Source organism: Brachyhypopomus gauderio, chromosome 4, assembly GCF_052324685.1.
Source record: "Brachyhypopomus gauderio isolate BG-103 chromosome 4, BGAUD_0.2, whole genome shotgun sequence".
In the NCBI taxonomy this organism is placed as follows: Eukaryota; Metazoa; Chordata; class Actinopteri; order Gymnotiformes; family Hypopomidae; genus Brachyhypopomus; species Brachyhypopomus gauderio.
Window position 1 is genome coordinate 11,163,630 of NC_135214.1, and position 18,853 is coordinate 11,182,482.

Consider the following 18,853-nt stretch of genomic DNA (forward strand, 5'->3'; position numbering starts at 1 on the left):
GCTCTGCTCACATCTCAAACCTGCTGAAGAGAGTCAGAGCTCAGTGGAGCGCTACGTCACTGACGTTTGGTGGGGTCTCCCACATTGTGCTTTTCTGCATCTGATCTTTTTGGGTTTTTTTCCTACACTGACAAAAAGATCATTACCGTGTTAGTGATGGTCGACATTTCTTCATAGAAGCAACCTGAATGCAGCATATCAAAAGGGTCAAACACAGGTACAGTAGCACTCTGTCACAGTCAACCCCTGGGACAAAGCAACCTTCTCTTTCTCTCTCGCTCTCTCTCTCTCTCTCTCTCTCTCTCTCTCTCTCTCAATTCAATAAGCTTTATTGGCATGACCATGTTCAATTACTGCATTGTCAATGCGGTATTACATTAAAGCAAAATTTGCAATTAAGGAAATTAAGAATTCTACGTGATAATAATAACTTTAATTGGTATAAATTGGCATGACTTTGTGATGTTACACTGGATGACTGAAGGTTGAGTTGCTCAGTCATGAATCACCCAACCACAAGCAAGTTAGACACACACACACACACACACACACACACACACACACACACACACACACACACACACACACACACACACACACACACACACACACACACACACACAGGTGAGTGAGCGTCTCTGGTGAAGATCCCACTCCAGATTCTGCTGCAGGGCCTTCAAGTAGAAGGAATGGCATCTAAGGATTGGAGTTGACATTTCAGACCTAGTTCTTGTGATACACTGACATGCTTTCAGACACACACACACGCACGCACGCACGCACGCACACACACACACCATCATCTGCCCCAAGGCCAAAACACCACTGCTTTGACACCAAAGGTCTGCTAGGTCAAAAAAGTAGCAAACTTGTAGAAGGTGAATCTTGTGTGTCTGTGTGGTGAGATTTCAGCGTGAAACACGACACTGGGCTCACACTTGTTCATAAATCACCACGGCTTGGCCCACTAGCTACACTATCGGTTAGTGCTTGGGCAGATTCTACAGACCATTAGTGTTAGAAAAACCTTTTGGCTGGTGGGAGATTTCTGGAGTTGCTCTGCAGTGTTGCTATTGGGTGAAGCGCAGCTCTCTGTACTGTACGCTATTGGCTCCCTAATGAAGCCACACCTTCCCATATCGCTTATGTTGTCAGCCGCGTTATAGAAGCACAGGCTGAGTTCCAGAGGAACCACAGAAGGGGAACAGCAGCCATAAGACGTTTGTCCTCTGGATGAGTTCAAACGGCTGTAAATAGCCTGTCACTTACACTTATTAGAAGAGCCCCGAGGCAAAGGAAAATATGATTTCATTCTGAAACTTTCACCAAGAGCTTTTCATTCGCTCTGGGAGGCTGGTGTTGTCTGCATTAGTCCATAATAGGACTTATGTGGTAGTTAGTAGTTAGTTCTCCATCAGCTGTTTCAGCGTGTTTCATGGCTTCATTGTGAAGGCGGAGGACAAGATTTCCTTGGTTAATTGGTATTATTTTAAAAACGTATAAATGACAACATGACGTCCACTGAACAGCCCAAGATAGATCAGAGCGTACTGAAAGATCTCGTACTCCGCAAAAAGAGACACCTGGAGTGTTACTGAGATTCTTGCACATAGAAGAGCTTTGCCAGGTCAGGTCAGTGGAGAAGTGCCTTTCTCCACATCTCTCTCCATTAAAATCAGATCAATTCAGTTTCATTTGAATAGTGCTATAGAAATTGCCACAAAGCGGTTTGATGGGAGATCTGGGTGGAGATCCCCTAATGAACAAATGCAGAGCGACAGAGATGGCAGACAACACGAGAGCCTTAAACCTGCTCTGCCTGCTCCAGACGTCCACGCTTGTGGTTCTGAGGCCCTGACGGGCCCATGAGCATTACATGGCAGGACATACATCACAGAAGTACACAGCTACTTTGTACACAATCTACAGCAGCTCTCTTTTAAAATCTACCTTCCTCGGTTCTCATAATCGAGAACTTTAACATCTAGTCATTATTTCTGTCTTGTATGTGTTTACAGGTCAGTGGGGCAGGTGTGTGGGAGAGGAGTGTGGGTCGGGCGGGTTACAGAGCCGCACGCTGTGGTGCGTCCACGTGGAGGGCTGGACCACTCACCACTCCAACTGCAGACACGTCGACAAGCCCGAGACCCAGAGGCCCTGCTTCAAAGTGTGCGAGTGGCACCAGGACCTGTTTGAGTGGGAGGTGTCGGACTGGGGGGCGTGCGTGCTGCCCGGCGCCGACGAGAGGCAGCGGTGGTGAGCGAGTGCGTGACCGCCCAGCACGGCCTGCAGAGCCGCCGGGCTCGCTGCGTGCGGGCCGCCAACGGCACGGCCGTCACCGAGCGCATCTGCGAGTTCTTCTCCCTGCGGCCCGCCCTGGAGCAGGCGTGCCTCATTCCCTGCCCCCTGGACTGCGTCGTGTCCGACTTCTCGCCCTGGTCCGTCTGCAGCCGGTCCTGCGGGACCGGGCTCCAGCACCGCACGCGCCACGTTCTGGCCACGCCCATGTACGGAGGCTCCAGCTGCCCCAACCTCACCCAGACGCGGCAGTGCAGGCTCCCGCTCCCGTGCCCGGCCGGCGAGGGCGAGCAGGGCTACAGCCTGAAGGTGGCGCCCTGGAGTGAGTGCAGGCTTCCCCAGCCCAAGGACCAGTGGCTGGGCGGCAGGACCACGTTGGACTTTGGCACCGGAGACACAAAAAGGAACACAGTAAAAAGGCATGAACCGAGTACCCCACACCGTCACCAGCACCACCTACACCACCCACATCCCCTGGCGTGGGACGTAGAGATCGGCTACCAGATCCGGCAGGTTCGCTGCATGGCCAGTGATGGAAAGAACGCCATGCTGAGGTAAGTGTCCTGCTGAGATGTCCCGCCCTGCACGCGTCCTGTTAGCGCTGGTGTGTGCTCAGGTGGCTGAAGAAACTATCATGGGGAGATTTTGTCTCTCTTCTAATGGCTTCAGTGTTTTCAGCTGTATTGTGAAGGATGCCTCAGTAAATGGGACAGTCCCGCGTTAACCTTCTTGACACCATTGCCCAGTGCAGGGTGTGCACACAGACAGGCAGCAGGGTGTGCACACAGACAGGCAGCAGGGTGTGCACACAGACAGGCAGCAGGGTGTGCACACAGACAGGCAGCAGGGTTTGCGCACAGACAGGCAGCAGGGTGTGCGCACAGACAGGCAGCAGGGTGTGCGCACAGACAGGCAGCAGGGTGTGCGCACAGACAGGCAGCAGGGTGTGCGCACAGACAGGCAGCAGGGTGTGCGCACAGACAGGCAGCAGGGTGTGCACACAGACAGGCAGCAGGGTGTGCACACAGACAGGCAGTGCTCTGGGCCACATTTCTACCCCCACATTCACAGAGAGGAAGGACTGCAGAACCTACTACAGCATTGGCCATAATAATTGAAACCCATCTGACTGTAACCAGGAGCTGGTGTGTATGATATAACAGGTTTAGATGCTTTGATGCTGGTTATACTGATCTGGATTTATGATTCATGTCTCGTGTTTTTGTGCTGGTACACACAGTGATGTCTCGTGTTTTTGTGCTGGTACCCACAGTGATGTCTCGTGTTTTTGTACTGGTACACATAGTGATGTCTCATGTTTTTGTGCTGGTACACATAGTGATGTCTCATGTTTTTGTGCTGGTACACACAGTGATGTCTCGTGTTTTTGTACTGGTACACATAGTGATGTCTCATGTTTTTGTGCTGGTACCCACAGTGATGTCTCGTGTTTTTGTGCTGGTACACACAGTGATGTCTCGTGTTTTTGTGCTGGTACCCACAGTGATGTCTCGTGTTTTTGTGCTGGTACCCACTGTGATGTCTGGTGTTTTTGTGCTGGTACACACAGTGATGTCTCGTGTTTTTGTGCTGGTACTCACAGTGATGTCTGGTGTTTTTGTGCTGGTACACACAGTGATGTCTGGTGTTTTTGTGCTGGTACACACAGTGATGTCTCGTGTTTTAGTGCTGGTACACACACGCTGTGCATAGATGGACCTGTTTCCCACTCTTACTGGCCATGTGGATTTGTTGTTAAGTAAGGACAAATGAAGGTTATAGGTGGAGTAGTAGTCAGTAGTAGTTGTAGTTGTAGTTATAGGTGGAGTAGTAGTCAGTAGTAGTTGTAGTTGTAGTTATAGGTGGAGTAGTAGTCAGTAGTAGCTGTAGTTGTAGTTATAGGTGGAGTAGTAGTCAGTAGTAGTTGTAGTTGTAGGTGGAGTAGTAGTCAGTAGTAGTTGTAGTTGTAGGTGGAGTAGTAGTCAGTAGTAGTTGTAGTTGTAGGTGGAGTAGTAGTCAGTAGTAGTTGTAGTTGTAGTTGTAGGTGGAGTAGTAGTCAGTTGTAGTTGTAGTTGTAGGTGGAGTAGTAGTCAGTTGTAGTTGTAGTTGTAGGTGGAGTAGTAGTCAGTAGTAGTTGTAGTTGTAGGTGGAGTAGTAGTCAGTAGTAGTTGTAGTTGTAGTTGTAGGTGGAGTAGTAGTAGTGTCTCTCTCAGCTGTCACTTCTTCACCACTGGTGCTCAGTGTACACCCTTTCATGTTTTTATTCAGTGTGTGTGACCCTGTGACCCCAGGCACATTAGAGGATGGTCTGTGTGTGTGGTCCACAGAGATATAAACTACTGTCTGCGTCATGGTTTAATTCACTTGCATTTTCCAGTAAAAATTGTACTTTTGTATAAACCCTGAATTTGGGGTTTATCAGAAAGCTGAAATGCTGGGTTGGATGTGTCTTCCACCCACGGTGCAGGGACACTGTTGACAAGGTGTCTTCCATACAAGATGCAGGGACACTGTTGACAGGGTGTCTTCCACACACGTGCAGGGACACTGTTGACAGGGTGTCTTCCACACACGTGCAGGGACACTGTTGACATGGTGTCTCCCACACACAGCGCGGGACACTGTTGCCAGGGTGTCTTCCACACGGCACAGGGACACTGTTGAGAGGGTGTCTTTCACACACGGCACAGGGACACTGTTGACAGGATGTCTGTATAGTCTGGAGCTTAACGGAAGCCACAAATGGTCCCACAAAGAAGCAGATAATGTCCAGCTCATAATATGTTCATTTATGAATCATAAGTGCAAGCCTAATGAAAAGCAATCATTTGAATTTTGAATTTGATTATGCATTTCCCACCTGAATTCAGCGTGTGGTGTTTGTCCACTTATAGTCTAATTACCAAGTAAAATGAAATCGAAATGAACATACGTGTTATGATATGCATGAATAATTCAGCTGTAGGACTTTTCCACACTAAACTGTCTCGTGTGTAGGATGTCCACGTCCTTTACTGCATTAATGTGTCCTCACTTTGCTACAAATCCTTGTGAGAAACAGAGCCTGTTTGTTAATTGTATTGATCTATTCCATATATATAGGAATAAAGAACAAAACACAAACTTCCCATGATTACAACTCACTGACAGATATGAAGGATTTCAGTGGATTTTATTAAGGCTTTTCCTTGTAGATTAGACTTGTATTAGATTATATTAGACTTGTAATAGACTTTAGATGAGACTTGTATTAGACTCTAGATTAGACCTGTATTAGACTCTAGATTTGATTTGTATTAGACTTTAGTTTATACTCTAGTTTATAACTCTAGATGAGATTTGTATTTGACTACAAATTACACACTGAACAGCTCAGCACACACTGAACAGCTCCTCACACACCAATCAGTGTATCACACATCGACCAGCATATCACACACCAACCAGCGTATCACACACCAACCAGCGTATCACACACCAATCAACATATCACACAACAACCAACGTATCACACAACAACCAGCTTATCACACACCAATCAACATACCACACACCAATCAGTGTATCACACATCGACCAGCATATCACACACCAACCAACGTTTCACACATCAATCAGCGTATCACACACCAACCAGCGTATCACACACCAATCAGCGTATCACACACCAATCAACATATCACACACCAATCAGGGTGTCACACACCGACCAGCGTATCACACACCAATCAACATATCACACACCAATCAAGGTGTCACACACCGACCAGCGTATCACACACCAATCAACATATCACAGACCAATCAGGGTGTCACACACCCACCAGCGTATCACACACCAATCAACTTATCACACACCAATCAGGGTGTCACACACTGACCAGCGTATCACACACCCAATCAACATATCACACACCAATCAGGGTGTCACACACCAACCAGCGTATCACACACCAACCAGCGTATCACACACCAATCAACATATCACACACCAACCAGCGTATCACACACCAATCAACATATCACACACCGACCAGCGTATCACACACCAACCAACGTATCACACACTGAGTCCTGCTGACCAGATCACTGTATTTCCAGCAGATCTCTTCTCAGTGGGCTGTTGTTACTGTGGTCTGATATCTGCTTTAATCTTCAGTCTGTGTACACAAGACGACGGACCCAGAACCTTCCAGTCCTGCATCATGCCGAAGGACTGCCTGACCTCTGATTGGTCCAGTTGGAGTCCATGCTCGAAGACCTGCCGGGCATCTGATTTGTCACCTGGTTACCGGGTGAGGACTCGAACAATAACACAGCCTGCCATTGGTGGAGGGAAAGAATGCCCAGCTCAACAAGAGAAGGAGGCTTGCAATATTATTGGAGATTTGCTGCCCAGATGTCCCAGGTACGTATTTACAGTGTATCACAGCATCACAGCATGCATTAGTGTTCTCTGATGCCCCGTAGTACACTCTCACTATAATGAATGAAGATTAAAGGTCTGTATAAAAGAGAAATAGGTGGTCAATACTGAGTTATTGTCCATGTGCTGTATTCCAGTGTCCTTATTATTCCAGTGGTTATATGCATGCAGGCAGTGGTGATCTGATTAATGAGGCTGCATATTTGATAGATTACTGCAGACTTTTGTTCTTTCTTTCTGCATCATAACACTGCAGTTTTTTAAACTGGTGAACAATACATCCAGCGGCTGTGTATCTTTACCCACCCCTCTCCCTGCAGGTGTGTGTGTGTGTGTGTGTGTGGGCGTGCGTGCATGTGTGTGTTTGTGTGCATAGGTGTGTGTGTGTGTGTGTGTGTGTGTGTGTGTGTGTGTGGGTGTGGGTGTGGGTGTGTATATGTGTATGTGTGTATGTGTGCGTGTGTGTGTGTGTGAATCCTCAGCAGGTGTGTGCTCTGTGCTGCAGGTATGTGTGGAGGACCACAGACTGGGGTGAGTGTCATGTGGCCCCTCTCCTCAGCCAACAGGACCGACGGCTAGCGAACACTAGCGCCCTCTGTGGAGGGGGCATTCAGACCAGGGAGACGTACTGCGTACAGGTTCCCACTGACACTGCATCCCACCACAGGAGAGACGGTAAGAACTCCTTCATGGACTCCACAGACATCAGGATTTATGTGGAGTGCTCAGTCATGGTGTACTGTGAGTTTACTAACACTAAACGGTTTATTCAATGGTTTCTCTGTCTGTACATCTGAATTTATCACTTTAATTGCATCCATCCATCTTTATATGTGTCCTCCCACCTGTCCACTTATTTCTCTAATGTCAAAGTCCATCTGTGGTGGATGTGTAGGTACAGGTGTGTAGGTACAGGTGTGTAGGTACAGGTGTGTACAGTAGGTACAGGCTTCCATGAGCCTCACCTCTGCTGCATGCATAATTTAATCACCATAGATCATACAACAGTGATCACCATAGATCATACAACAGTGATCACCATAGATCATACAACAGTGATCACCATAGATCATACAACAGTGATCACCATAGATCATATAACAGTGATCACCATAGATCATACAACAGTGATCACCATAGATCATACAACAGTGATCACCATAGATCATACAACAGTGATCACCATAGATCATACAACAGTGATCACCATAGATCATATAACAGTGATCACCATAGATCATACAATAGTGGCCAAGTTCTCGTTTGGCCTTCTTCCATTTTGCATGTCTGTCTCCCAGCCCCAATCCACTGTGTCTGAGCCAACTACTGTCTTCAGAAGACTTTAATTACCTGAAACAGGTGTGTTTTCTTTGGGCTGGGACTGAGCTATAACTAGGCAGATCTCCAGGAGGAGATGATCTCTGTCAGCAGGTTTTCACCACACCTGCAGCTCCCTGTCAGTCTGGGAATGAAAGCCACGGGTCTGTCAAGCAAATGCGATGCGTAGTCCATCCTCCTCCAGAGCCTCATTTTCTGGAATGAGTAGCGGTAGAAAATATTCAGTTGCAGCATCTGTGTCTTGAGGTCAGATGGAGTTGGCCATCAGTGTCGCTACTTAACCCCATGTCAGTGCCTCTCCCTAATTTAGTCACATTCACTTCACAGCCATCAAGTCTCGCTCTGTCACACGACAACTGCCAACCAGGGAAAGCGGTGTTGTCACATGACTACACACCCAGCCAATCACCACATCTTTCCAAGCTGCAGCTTATGCAGTGTCGGGGGGCAGAGTAACACTCAGAGGACAACAACATCCACCCAGCTCTTTCTGATTCATGATGACCTGTGATTGGCCGTTGTCACTGTGATTGACGGCAGAGCGTGGATGCCCGCCCTCCTTCCCTGAGAGCACAGCCAGGTTACACTCTGACCTCAGATGAAGGATGATGAAGGCATCATCAGGATTCAACCTGTCCTGATGACAGTGCAAGCTTCTTCCGGGTCCAGCTCTTTCTCAAAGATCAGTCTTGACCAAAAGGTCTGAGGAATGGATGACATATAAAACCCTCTTCTGAATGGTCTCCATATGCTCCTTCTACTTGGAGCTCCTGCGTGCCTGAAATCATCTGCTTCAGGTCAAAAAGGTCATCATGGAAATGACCTTCTCACTCAGTTGTGAGCTGAGGTCACTGTGCATCACATTCATTCCTGAAAGCGTTTCATCTGTGAAAAGGTCTTTTCATGCTCCATAAGATCTGATGCCTGCAGCTTCTTGGGATGATCACATGATCATGATTTCCAACATTTTATTACATAATGTGACCCACATTCCTCAGCCTCAGTTTCTCCAGCACAGCACAGCAGTATAGAAACCCATACAGTGAGATCCAGCAGTGGGATCCAGCAGTGGGATCCAGCAGTGAGATCCAGCATTGAGGTCCAGCAGCAGGCTGTCCAGGGAGGCAAGGGAAAACACAGTTGGGATGAGCTGTGATGTAGCACAAAAGCAAAGCTGGTGATGGTCTTATCCACATCAACCCTCAACATCTGGCTCCAGTCATGAGCTGCATTTCCACAGTATGAACTCCCAGTATAAACTAGCCACAGTACTGATTAACCACTGTGCAGAATTACGAAGCCCCTTGAATTGGATGCCAACTTGGGAATGTCCTTGAAAGGTCCGCTCTGAGATCCGCTCTGAGGTCCACTCTGAAATTCACTCTGAGGTCCGCTCTGAAGTCCACTCTGAGGTCTACGCTGAGGTCTACTCTGAGGTCCACTCTGAGATCCGCTCTGAGGTCCGCTCTGAGGTCCGCTCTGAGGTCCGCTCTGAGGTCTACTCTGAGGTCCGCTCTGAGGTCCGCTCTGAGGTCTACTCTAAGGTCTACTCTGAGGTCCTCTCTGAGGTCTACTCTGAGGTCTACTTTGATGTCTACTCTGAGGTCTTCTCTGGGGTTCCTCTGAGGTCTATTATGAGGTCCCTCTGAGGTCTACTCTGAGGTCTACTCTGAGGTCCCTCTGAGGTCTATTATGAGGTCCCTCTGAGGTCTACTCTGAGGTCTACTCTGAGGTCTACTCTGAGGTCCCTCTGATGTCTACAGTGTGTGAATGAGTCTTGCCCACACGGGCTTCAATTTAGTTGTGATTTTCTGTCAAACATAAAAACAGAAATCAGTGAAGAAACAGTGTGTGAAATGAAGCTCAACCCCCCCTCTAACACCACAACGCTCATCAGCCTGATGTTTACACAGTTGTTTGGAAACAGGAAAAATGCGGTGAATTATGTATGTTTGACAATGATGTTCATGATGGAAATTTAATTTGTCCTTGTTATAGTTCACATTTGAAATGGATTGTGCTGCTGACTCATGTTAAGTTTTTATCTGACACGCACAGTGGGGGTTATAAACTCAGCATGGGCACTTGTTCTTTTTCTGACAGATATGTTTTTCTCAATATGAATTTCTGAACTGAGACAACTTCCCAGCATTTCATATTGATTTCTTCTCCTCTTTCCCCTATTACCATCTCCCCTTCCCTTTTTCTCTCTCTCCCTCTCATTCCCTCTCTGTTCCTCTCTCTTGCTCTCTCCCTCCCCCCTCTCTCTCACTCTCCCCTCTCTCTCCCCTCCCTCTCCCTCTCTCTCTCCCCCCCTCTCTCCCTCTCACTCCCTCCCTGTTCCTCTCTCTTGCTCTCTCCCTCCCCCCTCTCTCCCTCTCTCTCACCCTCCCTCTCTCTCCCCTCCCTCTCCCTCTCTCCCCCCCCTCTCTCACTCTCTCTCCCCTCCCTCTCCCTCTCTCTCCCTCCCCCCCTCTCTCCCTCTCTCTCCCCTCCCTCTCCCTCTCTCCTCTCTCTCTCTCTCTCTCCCTCTCTCTCACCCTCCCTCTCTCTCCCCTCCCTCTCCCTCTCTCCCTCCCCCCTCTCTCCCTCTCTCTCCCTTTCATTCCCTCCCTGTTCCTCTCTCTTGCTCTCTCCCTCCCCCCCCTCTCTCCCTCTCTCTCACCCTCCCTCTCTCTCCCCTCCCTCTCCCTCTCCCCCCCCCCTCTCTCCCTCTCTCTCCCCTCCCTCCTCCCTCTCTCTCTCCCCTCCCTCTCCCTCTCTCTCTCTCTCTCCCTCCCCCCCCCTCTCTCCCTCTCTCTCTCTCTCGCTCTCTCTCTCTCTCTCTCTCTCTCTCTCTCCCCTCCCTCTCCCTCTCCCTCCACCTCTCTCCCTCTCCCTCTCTCTCTCTCTCTCTCTCTCTCTCTCCCTCCCCTCTCTCTCCCCTCCCTCTCTCTCTCTCTCCCCTCCCTCTCTCTCTCTCTCCTCTCTCTCTCTCTCTCTCTCTCCCTCTCCCTCTGTAGTACCCAGACCTGTGAGTGCCCCCCTGTGTGATGGAGTCATACCCTCAGCAGTACGCACCTGTTCTATTCCCTGTCCACAGCCCTGTCTGCTCTCTTCCTGGTCCTCCTGGGGAGCTTGTCTCCACGACAACTGCATGGAGTCCCAAGGGAGGAAAGGTAGAAGCCTGCAGAGTGTCCTGACACCACATGATTGTGCTACGTGACGTTCACCCTCGTAGCACTGTTTGTGAGAAATGCACCATTAAGAGCAAACCAGAAAGAACATTTAAATCCTCTCAGGTGTATATGTTCAGCAGGGCTCCCCTGCCTGTGTTAACTACATGATCTGCTTTGGCAGCAGTCATTTGCTCTTGCTGGATGGGCAGGTATGATTGACAGCTCTGTCCTCAGAGATGAGATGGAAGCTTATCACCTGCCCATCTGCAGATGTTATGAGGGTGGAAGGCCCTACCGCACTGAGACAGGTACAGGCGTCCCTGCTGATCCCAGACCAGTACAGGAGCACTTCCTGTTTCTCTGAATCCTTTCGTCCTTACATTCTGAGCAGTGTTGGGGTGGAGGCTCAGGAGCATTCCAGCTGCTCATCTTTCAGACAGGAGGTCCTGCTTTGGCTTTTATGATCTGTTTCACATTTTTGGTTATTTTGGTATATCTCTGGGGTTCTGAGGGAGAATACAGTACCAAACATGTGGTTCTTCTCCACACTCTTATTTTAGTCCTATTTTATCACCTTGAACCCTGCTGAGCTGTTTATTCTTCAAACCCTAGCCCCCGAGCACTCTCGAAGTGTCAGAGTGAGCAAACAGCCCCCACGTGCACACGGGAGGTGATTTCATCATCAGGGTGGGGGAGGTAGTCATTAGCACAGCTTGCTCATTCATTTTCAGTAGTTTCTGGTGCATTGCAACCTTCTGTGTGTGTGTGTGTGTGTGTGTGTGTGTGTGTGTGTGTGTGTGTGTGTGTGTGTGTGTGTGTGTGTGTGTGTGTGTGTAAGATAGTAAGGAATACAACACATTCACATGTAATGTCTAAGAGGTAGTGTGCTATTGGCTCAAAGAAAGAGTGAAGACCAGGCCAAGATTAGTGAAGACCAGTGAGGACCAGGCCAAGATTAGTGAAGACCAGGCCAAGATTAGTGAAGACCAGGCCAAGACTAGTGAAGACCAGGCCGTGGCTAGTGAAGTGGGATGTGTTGCTTTTTTGAACACATCTAGTGGTGTGTAGTGATGGCTAAGTTACTTTGAAAAAGTAATCTGATTACTGATTACAGATTACTCCTTTTAAAAGTAACTTAGTTACGTTACTGATTACTTGATTTTAAAAGTAACTACGTTAGATTACAAGTTACTTTAATAGTTACATTCAGCAGCAAAATAAATATTTCCAATACTCACTTTATTGGAAGTGCATTTTTAACAGTAACAATGTATTGAAGCAGGTTCGGTAACCGAGGCAGAAACTGCTTAATCCAAAAATCCAGAGGAGGGAAACTTTATTGATAACGCAACCCTGGCGCGCGACGTCGCCCCCCCCCCAGCGTCACTTAAAGGGCAAGACTCGCCGTGAGGAGTAGTACTCGCTACAATATCTCCTGACATTACGTTTGTGTCGCTGCGCGGTATTTTTTGTAAATTTATTTGTAAACGTAATACAAGCGAACTGTTCAGTCAAACAGCTTGTGAAACGAAATACCATTACAATTTCAAGCATTTTAAAGTAGGCTACGTTAGTCAAAATTCCAGCACTTTTCAAACGTGGAACACAAAGCAACATTAAAGTTCTTCAGGTAAATGTTCCTTCCCCTGTTTTTGAGGGGTGTTTCTTTATACTACCACACAGAGCCGGAGTGGCTAATCGGGAGATTCGGGAGGATTCCCGATGGGCCGGCTCATGTCAGTCTCTAGTTTGGGCCGATTGGGAGGGAAAAATAATTTTGGGCCGGATTTGGGCATTTGGGAAACTCCCGGGCTGAAAAAGGAGCCCACTCCGGCCCTGCTACCACACATCGTTACGGGAGGACACTGCAAAAAATGACTTGTAAAACGTGCTCGCGCTTTCACAAGGTCGCGCGCAGCGTGCGGAGTCGAGCGCTACGGTCAGATGCAAAAGTAGAACTGACCAAGAAGAAAGATAAAATATATATTTTACTAGGGAAAATAAAAATAGTAACGCACAGTTATTTGGATAAGTAACTTTAATCTGATTACTGGACTGGAAATAGTAGCGCGTTATATTACTCGTTACCGAAAAAAGTGGTAAGATTAGAGTAACGCGTTACTAAGTAATGCGTTACTGACATCACTGGTGGTGTGTTTTTAAGATTGATATCTGGAGGTACATATGCCTCCTAAACATAGTGTTTTGCAGTTGAAAGAAACTGTTGGATATCCAGGTACAGTTTATATCGATCGTTTGTGTGTGTGTGTGTGTGTGTGGGTGGGTGTGTATGTGGGTGCATGAGTATATGTGTGTGTGTGCGTTCATGTGTGTGTGTTTGTATGTGTGGGTGTGTGTGTGTGTGTGTGTGTGTGTGTCTGTGTGTTTGTGTGTGTGTGTGGGTGGGTGTGTATGTGGGTGCATGAGTATATGTGTGTGTGTGTGTTCGTTCATGTGCGTGTGTTTGTATGTGTGTGTGTGTGTGTGTGTCTAACTGTGTGAACACAGTGTTCTGGTTCTCTGAGGGTGTTTAGTTTGTTCCAGTTCTCATATGATTAGTAGCTGTAATTTGTTGGCCTGGAGCTCTGGGACTGGGCTGCTGTCACCTCTGGATGACTGATATTTGTTTGCGATGGTGAAAGTCACTGTTGGCGATATGCTGAACGCAACATTCGTTACCATCCAGTGAGCTGGAGACAGACTGCAGGCTCCAGGTTGTGCAGGAGGACTGCTGCAGCTCCCAGTCCACCAGCGTCACCACAGCTCAACAAATCTGCACACACAACATTCTTTCAGCAGAAACATACAGGAGGTGAAGGCACTTGCATGCAAAGAGTGTCTTGTAATTTGTTTTACAGTACATGTAAATGTATTTTTCATTCTGTTTTCCTATATTTTTTTGTGACGTGGTGTAAAAGAATTGCCTTTCAGAATAAGAGTTTTTTAGTCTCCATTCAAGCATAGAAAATAAAGATAACATACCCACAGCAGAATTACAGTATGCAGAATACTAATAAATATCACTCATCATTGAATAAAGCCTTAATTGGATGTATTTTAGAACACCCCCTTAAGAAGCAGGCTGGCCACCATTTAATGCTGTATTCATAATTAAATTAGTAGAAACAGGCAGTGTGAAGTCGGCCCGAGACTGTGTGTGTGAGCTGAGTGGAGACCTGGACATTACCAGAGCATTGAGATCTCAGCGTTCTCCTGCTCTCCTGTGAGAGATTGGCTCTCCTGTGAGTTCTCCTGCTCCTCCTCTCTGATATACCAATGATAGCCCCCCCCACTATAGCAAGAAAGACAAAGTGCATTTTCATATGACATAGGTCATAAGACCAATCTCCTTATGCTCTGTTCAGATTTTAGAAAGCAGATCATATTTGGTCTGTCACGGTACGGCGGCCCCCTACTGGTCGCCCCCGTCTACAGCAGCAGCTTGTCCTGTGGGTGTGGCGTTGTGTTCGTCCCTCAGGTGGGCGGAGCCCGCGATCCGTCTCACCTGAGGGTCGTTTGTTCGTCTATATATGTCTTGTCTTTGTACCAGTTGACTGCTGGTTATTATATCCTTAATTCGGATCAGTTCACGGGTTTTGGTTTGCGCACTTTACATATTAAACCATCCTATCTCCCTGAGACTTGGCGTGATCGCTTCCATTTATTTTCGCTCACCCTGCCCGTCACAGAATAACCAGCCACCTTCGGAAGCCGCCAGTCTCCTTTGCTTTCTCCTTCGTTCGTGGTCATGTCTCGTGGTAAGTGTTTGTCTGCATGGTGTTTTGTTTGTTGTGGAAGAGCCCCGCCGTGCTGAAACGTTGTGTGTGTGTGCAGCACGGTGGTGACCAGGGCAGTCGACCCCGGTCGGGCTCTTCGTGTTGTGTGGTCACATGTGTGTGCATGTGTGTGTGTGTGAGTGAACGGATGTATGGAACGTTGTGCGTCGCTCGCTGGTGTTAATTGTTGAATGTGTTGTGTGTGACGCTGTCGCCACTCGTCACGGTCGCCTCGCTCCCCCGTGTGTCTAGTGTTTTATGTGGGGAGCGACTGCGAACTTGAGCGGCGCGTCACCACTGTTTGTGTAGAGCGCGCATGTGTGAGTCCTGTCCGTTTGCCGTTTTGCACCGTGCTTTTGTCTAGTCTTTGTGTGTTTTGTCCTAGCGTGCTTGTGAACTGTTGTGTGTAATTCCACACATGCTCCTCCCCCTTGAGTGTGTGTGTGGGGGTGGACCAGTGATGGTCCCGTGCCACGGGGAGTGGCACGGAGGGCGTCGCTCCTAAGGGAGGCCCTGACCAGGAACGTGGGGGGTTCTCCTGAGCAGGTGGTACTCCCCTGCTAAGACGGAGACCCCTCCCCCATTGTAAGGGGGATCAGGGCAGTGCGCGTCTGTGTTTTGTGTTGGTGTGTGTGGGTGTATGTGTGCTTTTTGTGTTTTATGTGCAGGTGCTTCTCCCTGGCGGTGGATCGTGGCAGTCCTGGACCTTGTGGGGGTCTCCAGCTGGCAGGAGCCCCCTTATGTTGTGGGGTGACCGGAGCCCGGTCGGAAAGAGCCCCTCCCTAGAGGGCTGGGCCCCCCGGATGTTTGGGGACGATAGGGCTCTGGTCCGAAGAGCTCCTGCTGAAGATGGAGATCCTCCCTCCTGCTCGGGGTGACCAGGAGGCCCTTGGGGGCTGTTCCCCAGCCCGCGATAAGGGTGCTCTGGGCCTCGGTCTCTGGCGCTCCTGGGTTTGGTGGAGGAGTCCACCTCGTAAAGTCAGGCTCCGGCTGGGGCTGACTCCCCAGGAGGCTGGGGTGGCCCCTAGCAGAAGGCAGGGGCCAGCTCCGGGAGGAGGTAGGTCCAGGAGGTGACTTGGCCACGCCCCAGGGAGGTAACCTGCACACATACACCCCAGACGGACACGGAGCCGTGGCCCGCCGTCCTCGCACCTGTGGGGCTATGCGGCTTAAGGCCGGTTAGGGCGTGAGGGCCCTGTGACCGACCGGGGCGTGGTTTTGTCTTGTGGACGGCCCAGTCGGTCCAGGGTCCCGCCCAGATAGGTGAGCTAACCTGTGTTTGTTTTGTGTTTCAGCTCCGGGACTACAGGGGGTGTGTCCCTTGTCCCTGCCTGCCTGCCCCTTTGTTTTGTGTGCTGCTGCTGTAGGCCGCACAGCTGGTGGAGGGGAGTGCGGCTTGGAGGGGGGATCTGTCACGGTACGGCGGCCCCCTACTGGTCGCCCCCGTCTACAGCAGCAGCTTGTCCTGTGGGTGTGGCGTTGTGTTCGTCCCTCAGGTGGGCGGAGCCCGCGATCCGTCTCACCTGAGGGTCGTTTGTTCGTCTATATATGTCTTGTCTTTGTACCAGTTGACTGCTGGTTATTATATCCTTAATTCGGATCAGTTCACGGGTTTTGGTTTGCGCACTTTACATATTAAACCATCCTATCTCCCTGAGACTTGGCGTGATCGCTTCCATTTATTTTCGCTCACCCTGCCCGTCACATGGTCTTATAGTCGACACCTGACAATCATCAGTAATAATCCTTGTTGAGCAAATTAAACACGTTACCTCCTATAAATATTGGGCTATAAATATTTGTCAGTAGCCTATATATTGATTTTATGTTGACCGCGCATGTACTTGGTGATTTAATTTGCAGTAAAACTGAACAGAGGTTTTCATTTTTGTCTAGGTTGCACTCTTTTTGTGCAGGTGTCCAGACTTTAATTTTGTTTTATAGCTCAGTGATATAAAGCTCACTGCCCTGCAGGGGAACAGTCTAGTATAAAAGTCTTTCCGTGCACCTCAAAGCCTGGTTGTTAGATGTTTGTGATTTAGATCAGAAAGTCCCACACTACTTTGCTCAGATTGTGTAGATGCATTTATTTAGATTCAGTACGTGTTCTGTGATGAATATAAATTACTGTCATCAAGAGGTCGTTTTCGGATCTTGTCTTAGTGCTAAGAGGCTCAAGGATGCTTCCGTCTCTCTGCCTGCCAGTCTGCTCGATCATCAGGGGATTCTGAAGGATAAATGTCACTGTGATTAGACTGCTTGGAGTGATTCTTAACGTGCTGTCATCTGTGAATTGTGATGTATCACATGTTGGTTCTGGTTAATGATATTGCCAGATATATATATTTGGATATGGCTTTGTGTCTGAAGCAGAATATCTCAGAATACAGGAACATCTTCTGAGGCATCAGACAGCAAAGTGCTGCTGTGTAACTCAACCACAGACAGAAGAAGTGGCAGACTGCACAGTGGACCTAACAGAGAGAAGGTAGAGGAGACCCTGAGGAACCCAGAAGGTCCCCCCATCATTCCATAGATTATAGAGACATTTTTTCCAAATGGGCCAGGATTTCTGTCCTCACCCCAGGACACCAGTCTTGCAAGACATCCCACACACAGCGACTTTGTGTGGTTGTGTTTTGTTTGAACACACCTGGTTGTCGGGGGTGAAGCGTCCTGCCCCCAGGTGCACTGTGACTCCAGCTCTGGTGAAGGCTTCACTCCTATCAGCCTGCAGCAGAACACAGCCTCTCCGTCAGCCCAACAGATGAGCGCTGCCTCCGGTCAGGACATTAACGTGGAGAGATCACAGCGTTCCCGCTATCCCTGTGAGCCTCATTGATAACGGAAAAATAGCTGTCTGTGCCCTGGATACTTCATATATATCTGTATTTGTGCTGAAGAGGCCGTAGCACGCTGTTCCATCACTCTGAATCCCTCCAATTTATTAAGGGAAAAAGCATCTGTGAGTAAGGAGCCACGAGGCATGGTGGGTAATTCCCGGGCCCTGTGGTACACGACGTTGATGTATTAGAGGGTGTCCAGCTTTCAGAGCTGCAGCAGGGCCGGCGGCTAGCCGAGATTTGAGGAGCTCAGATCTCTGGTGGTGTCTTCGACTCTTCTGTTATCCGCACGTCTGGGGGTCAGTTGTGTGTGTGTGTGTGTGTGTGTGTGTGGGGGGGGGGGGGGGCGCAGAGAGAGCCGTACTGAAAGAGGCTGAAAGATGCAGACTGAAGCATTGACAGCCTGGGGTAAGATAAACATCTCAAACCACCCTGGGGTAAGAGAGGCACCCTGAACCACCCTGAACCACCCTGAACCACCCTGACTCAGCCTGTCTCAGCCTGTGCAAATACTACCAGAACAAATGTGATGTGTTCATGCTGGAAAAAAAACATCATGTTGTTCAGAAATATCTGATTCAGCACTTTGGCAACATTATAATGCAAACAGATATTGATCCTCATTGGCATGACAGTCTAGCGCAATGTGATACTATGGAGATTGTTTAACATGAGCTAAATGATAAAATATTAAAGACAAACAGCCTGCATAGTCTTAGACAATTACTGAGGAGTGAAAATCTGATGAAACAATGTGGCAGGAGAACGTCTGCACGTGTAGTGATGAAGTCAGAAGTGATGCTGTTCCCCTCATGGTTTCTCCATCTGGAACTGGTTTATACTGGCTTTACAGTTGCTAGGGAAATAGGACATATGAAGATATCACAAGTAAACAGAAGTGTTTTTCTTAATTTCCTTCAGATATTTAATATTAAGAACAGTAATAATAACAACAATTACAAAAATAATAACAACAATGTTAATAATGGCTCATACTGTAGAGGACTGAACATG

At 48.5% G+C, this 18,853-nt stretch overlaps 1 protein-coding gene across 1 annotated transcript in view; it reads left to right on the top strand.

The window, feature by feature from the left end:
• thsd7ba (thrombospondin, type I, domain containing 7Ba) overlaps nucleotides 1-18,853 on the top strand; it is a 138,071-nt gene that overhangs the window by 73,624 nt on the left and 45,594 nt on the right. Inside the window, 5 exon segments of the mRNA XM_077001151.1 lie at nucleotides 2,019-2,252; nucleotides 2,255-2,852; nucleotides 6,458-6,706; nucleotides 7,230-7,399; nucleotides 11,065-11,220. Of these exon segments, the coding sequence (XP_076857266.1) occupies nucleotides 2,019-2,252; nucleotides 2,255-2,852; nucleotides 6,458-6,706; nucleotides 7,230-7,399; nucleotides 11,065-11,220 (1,407 nt within the window).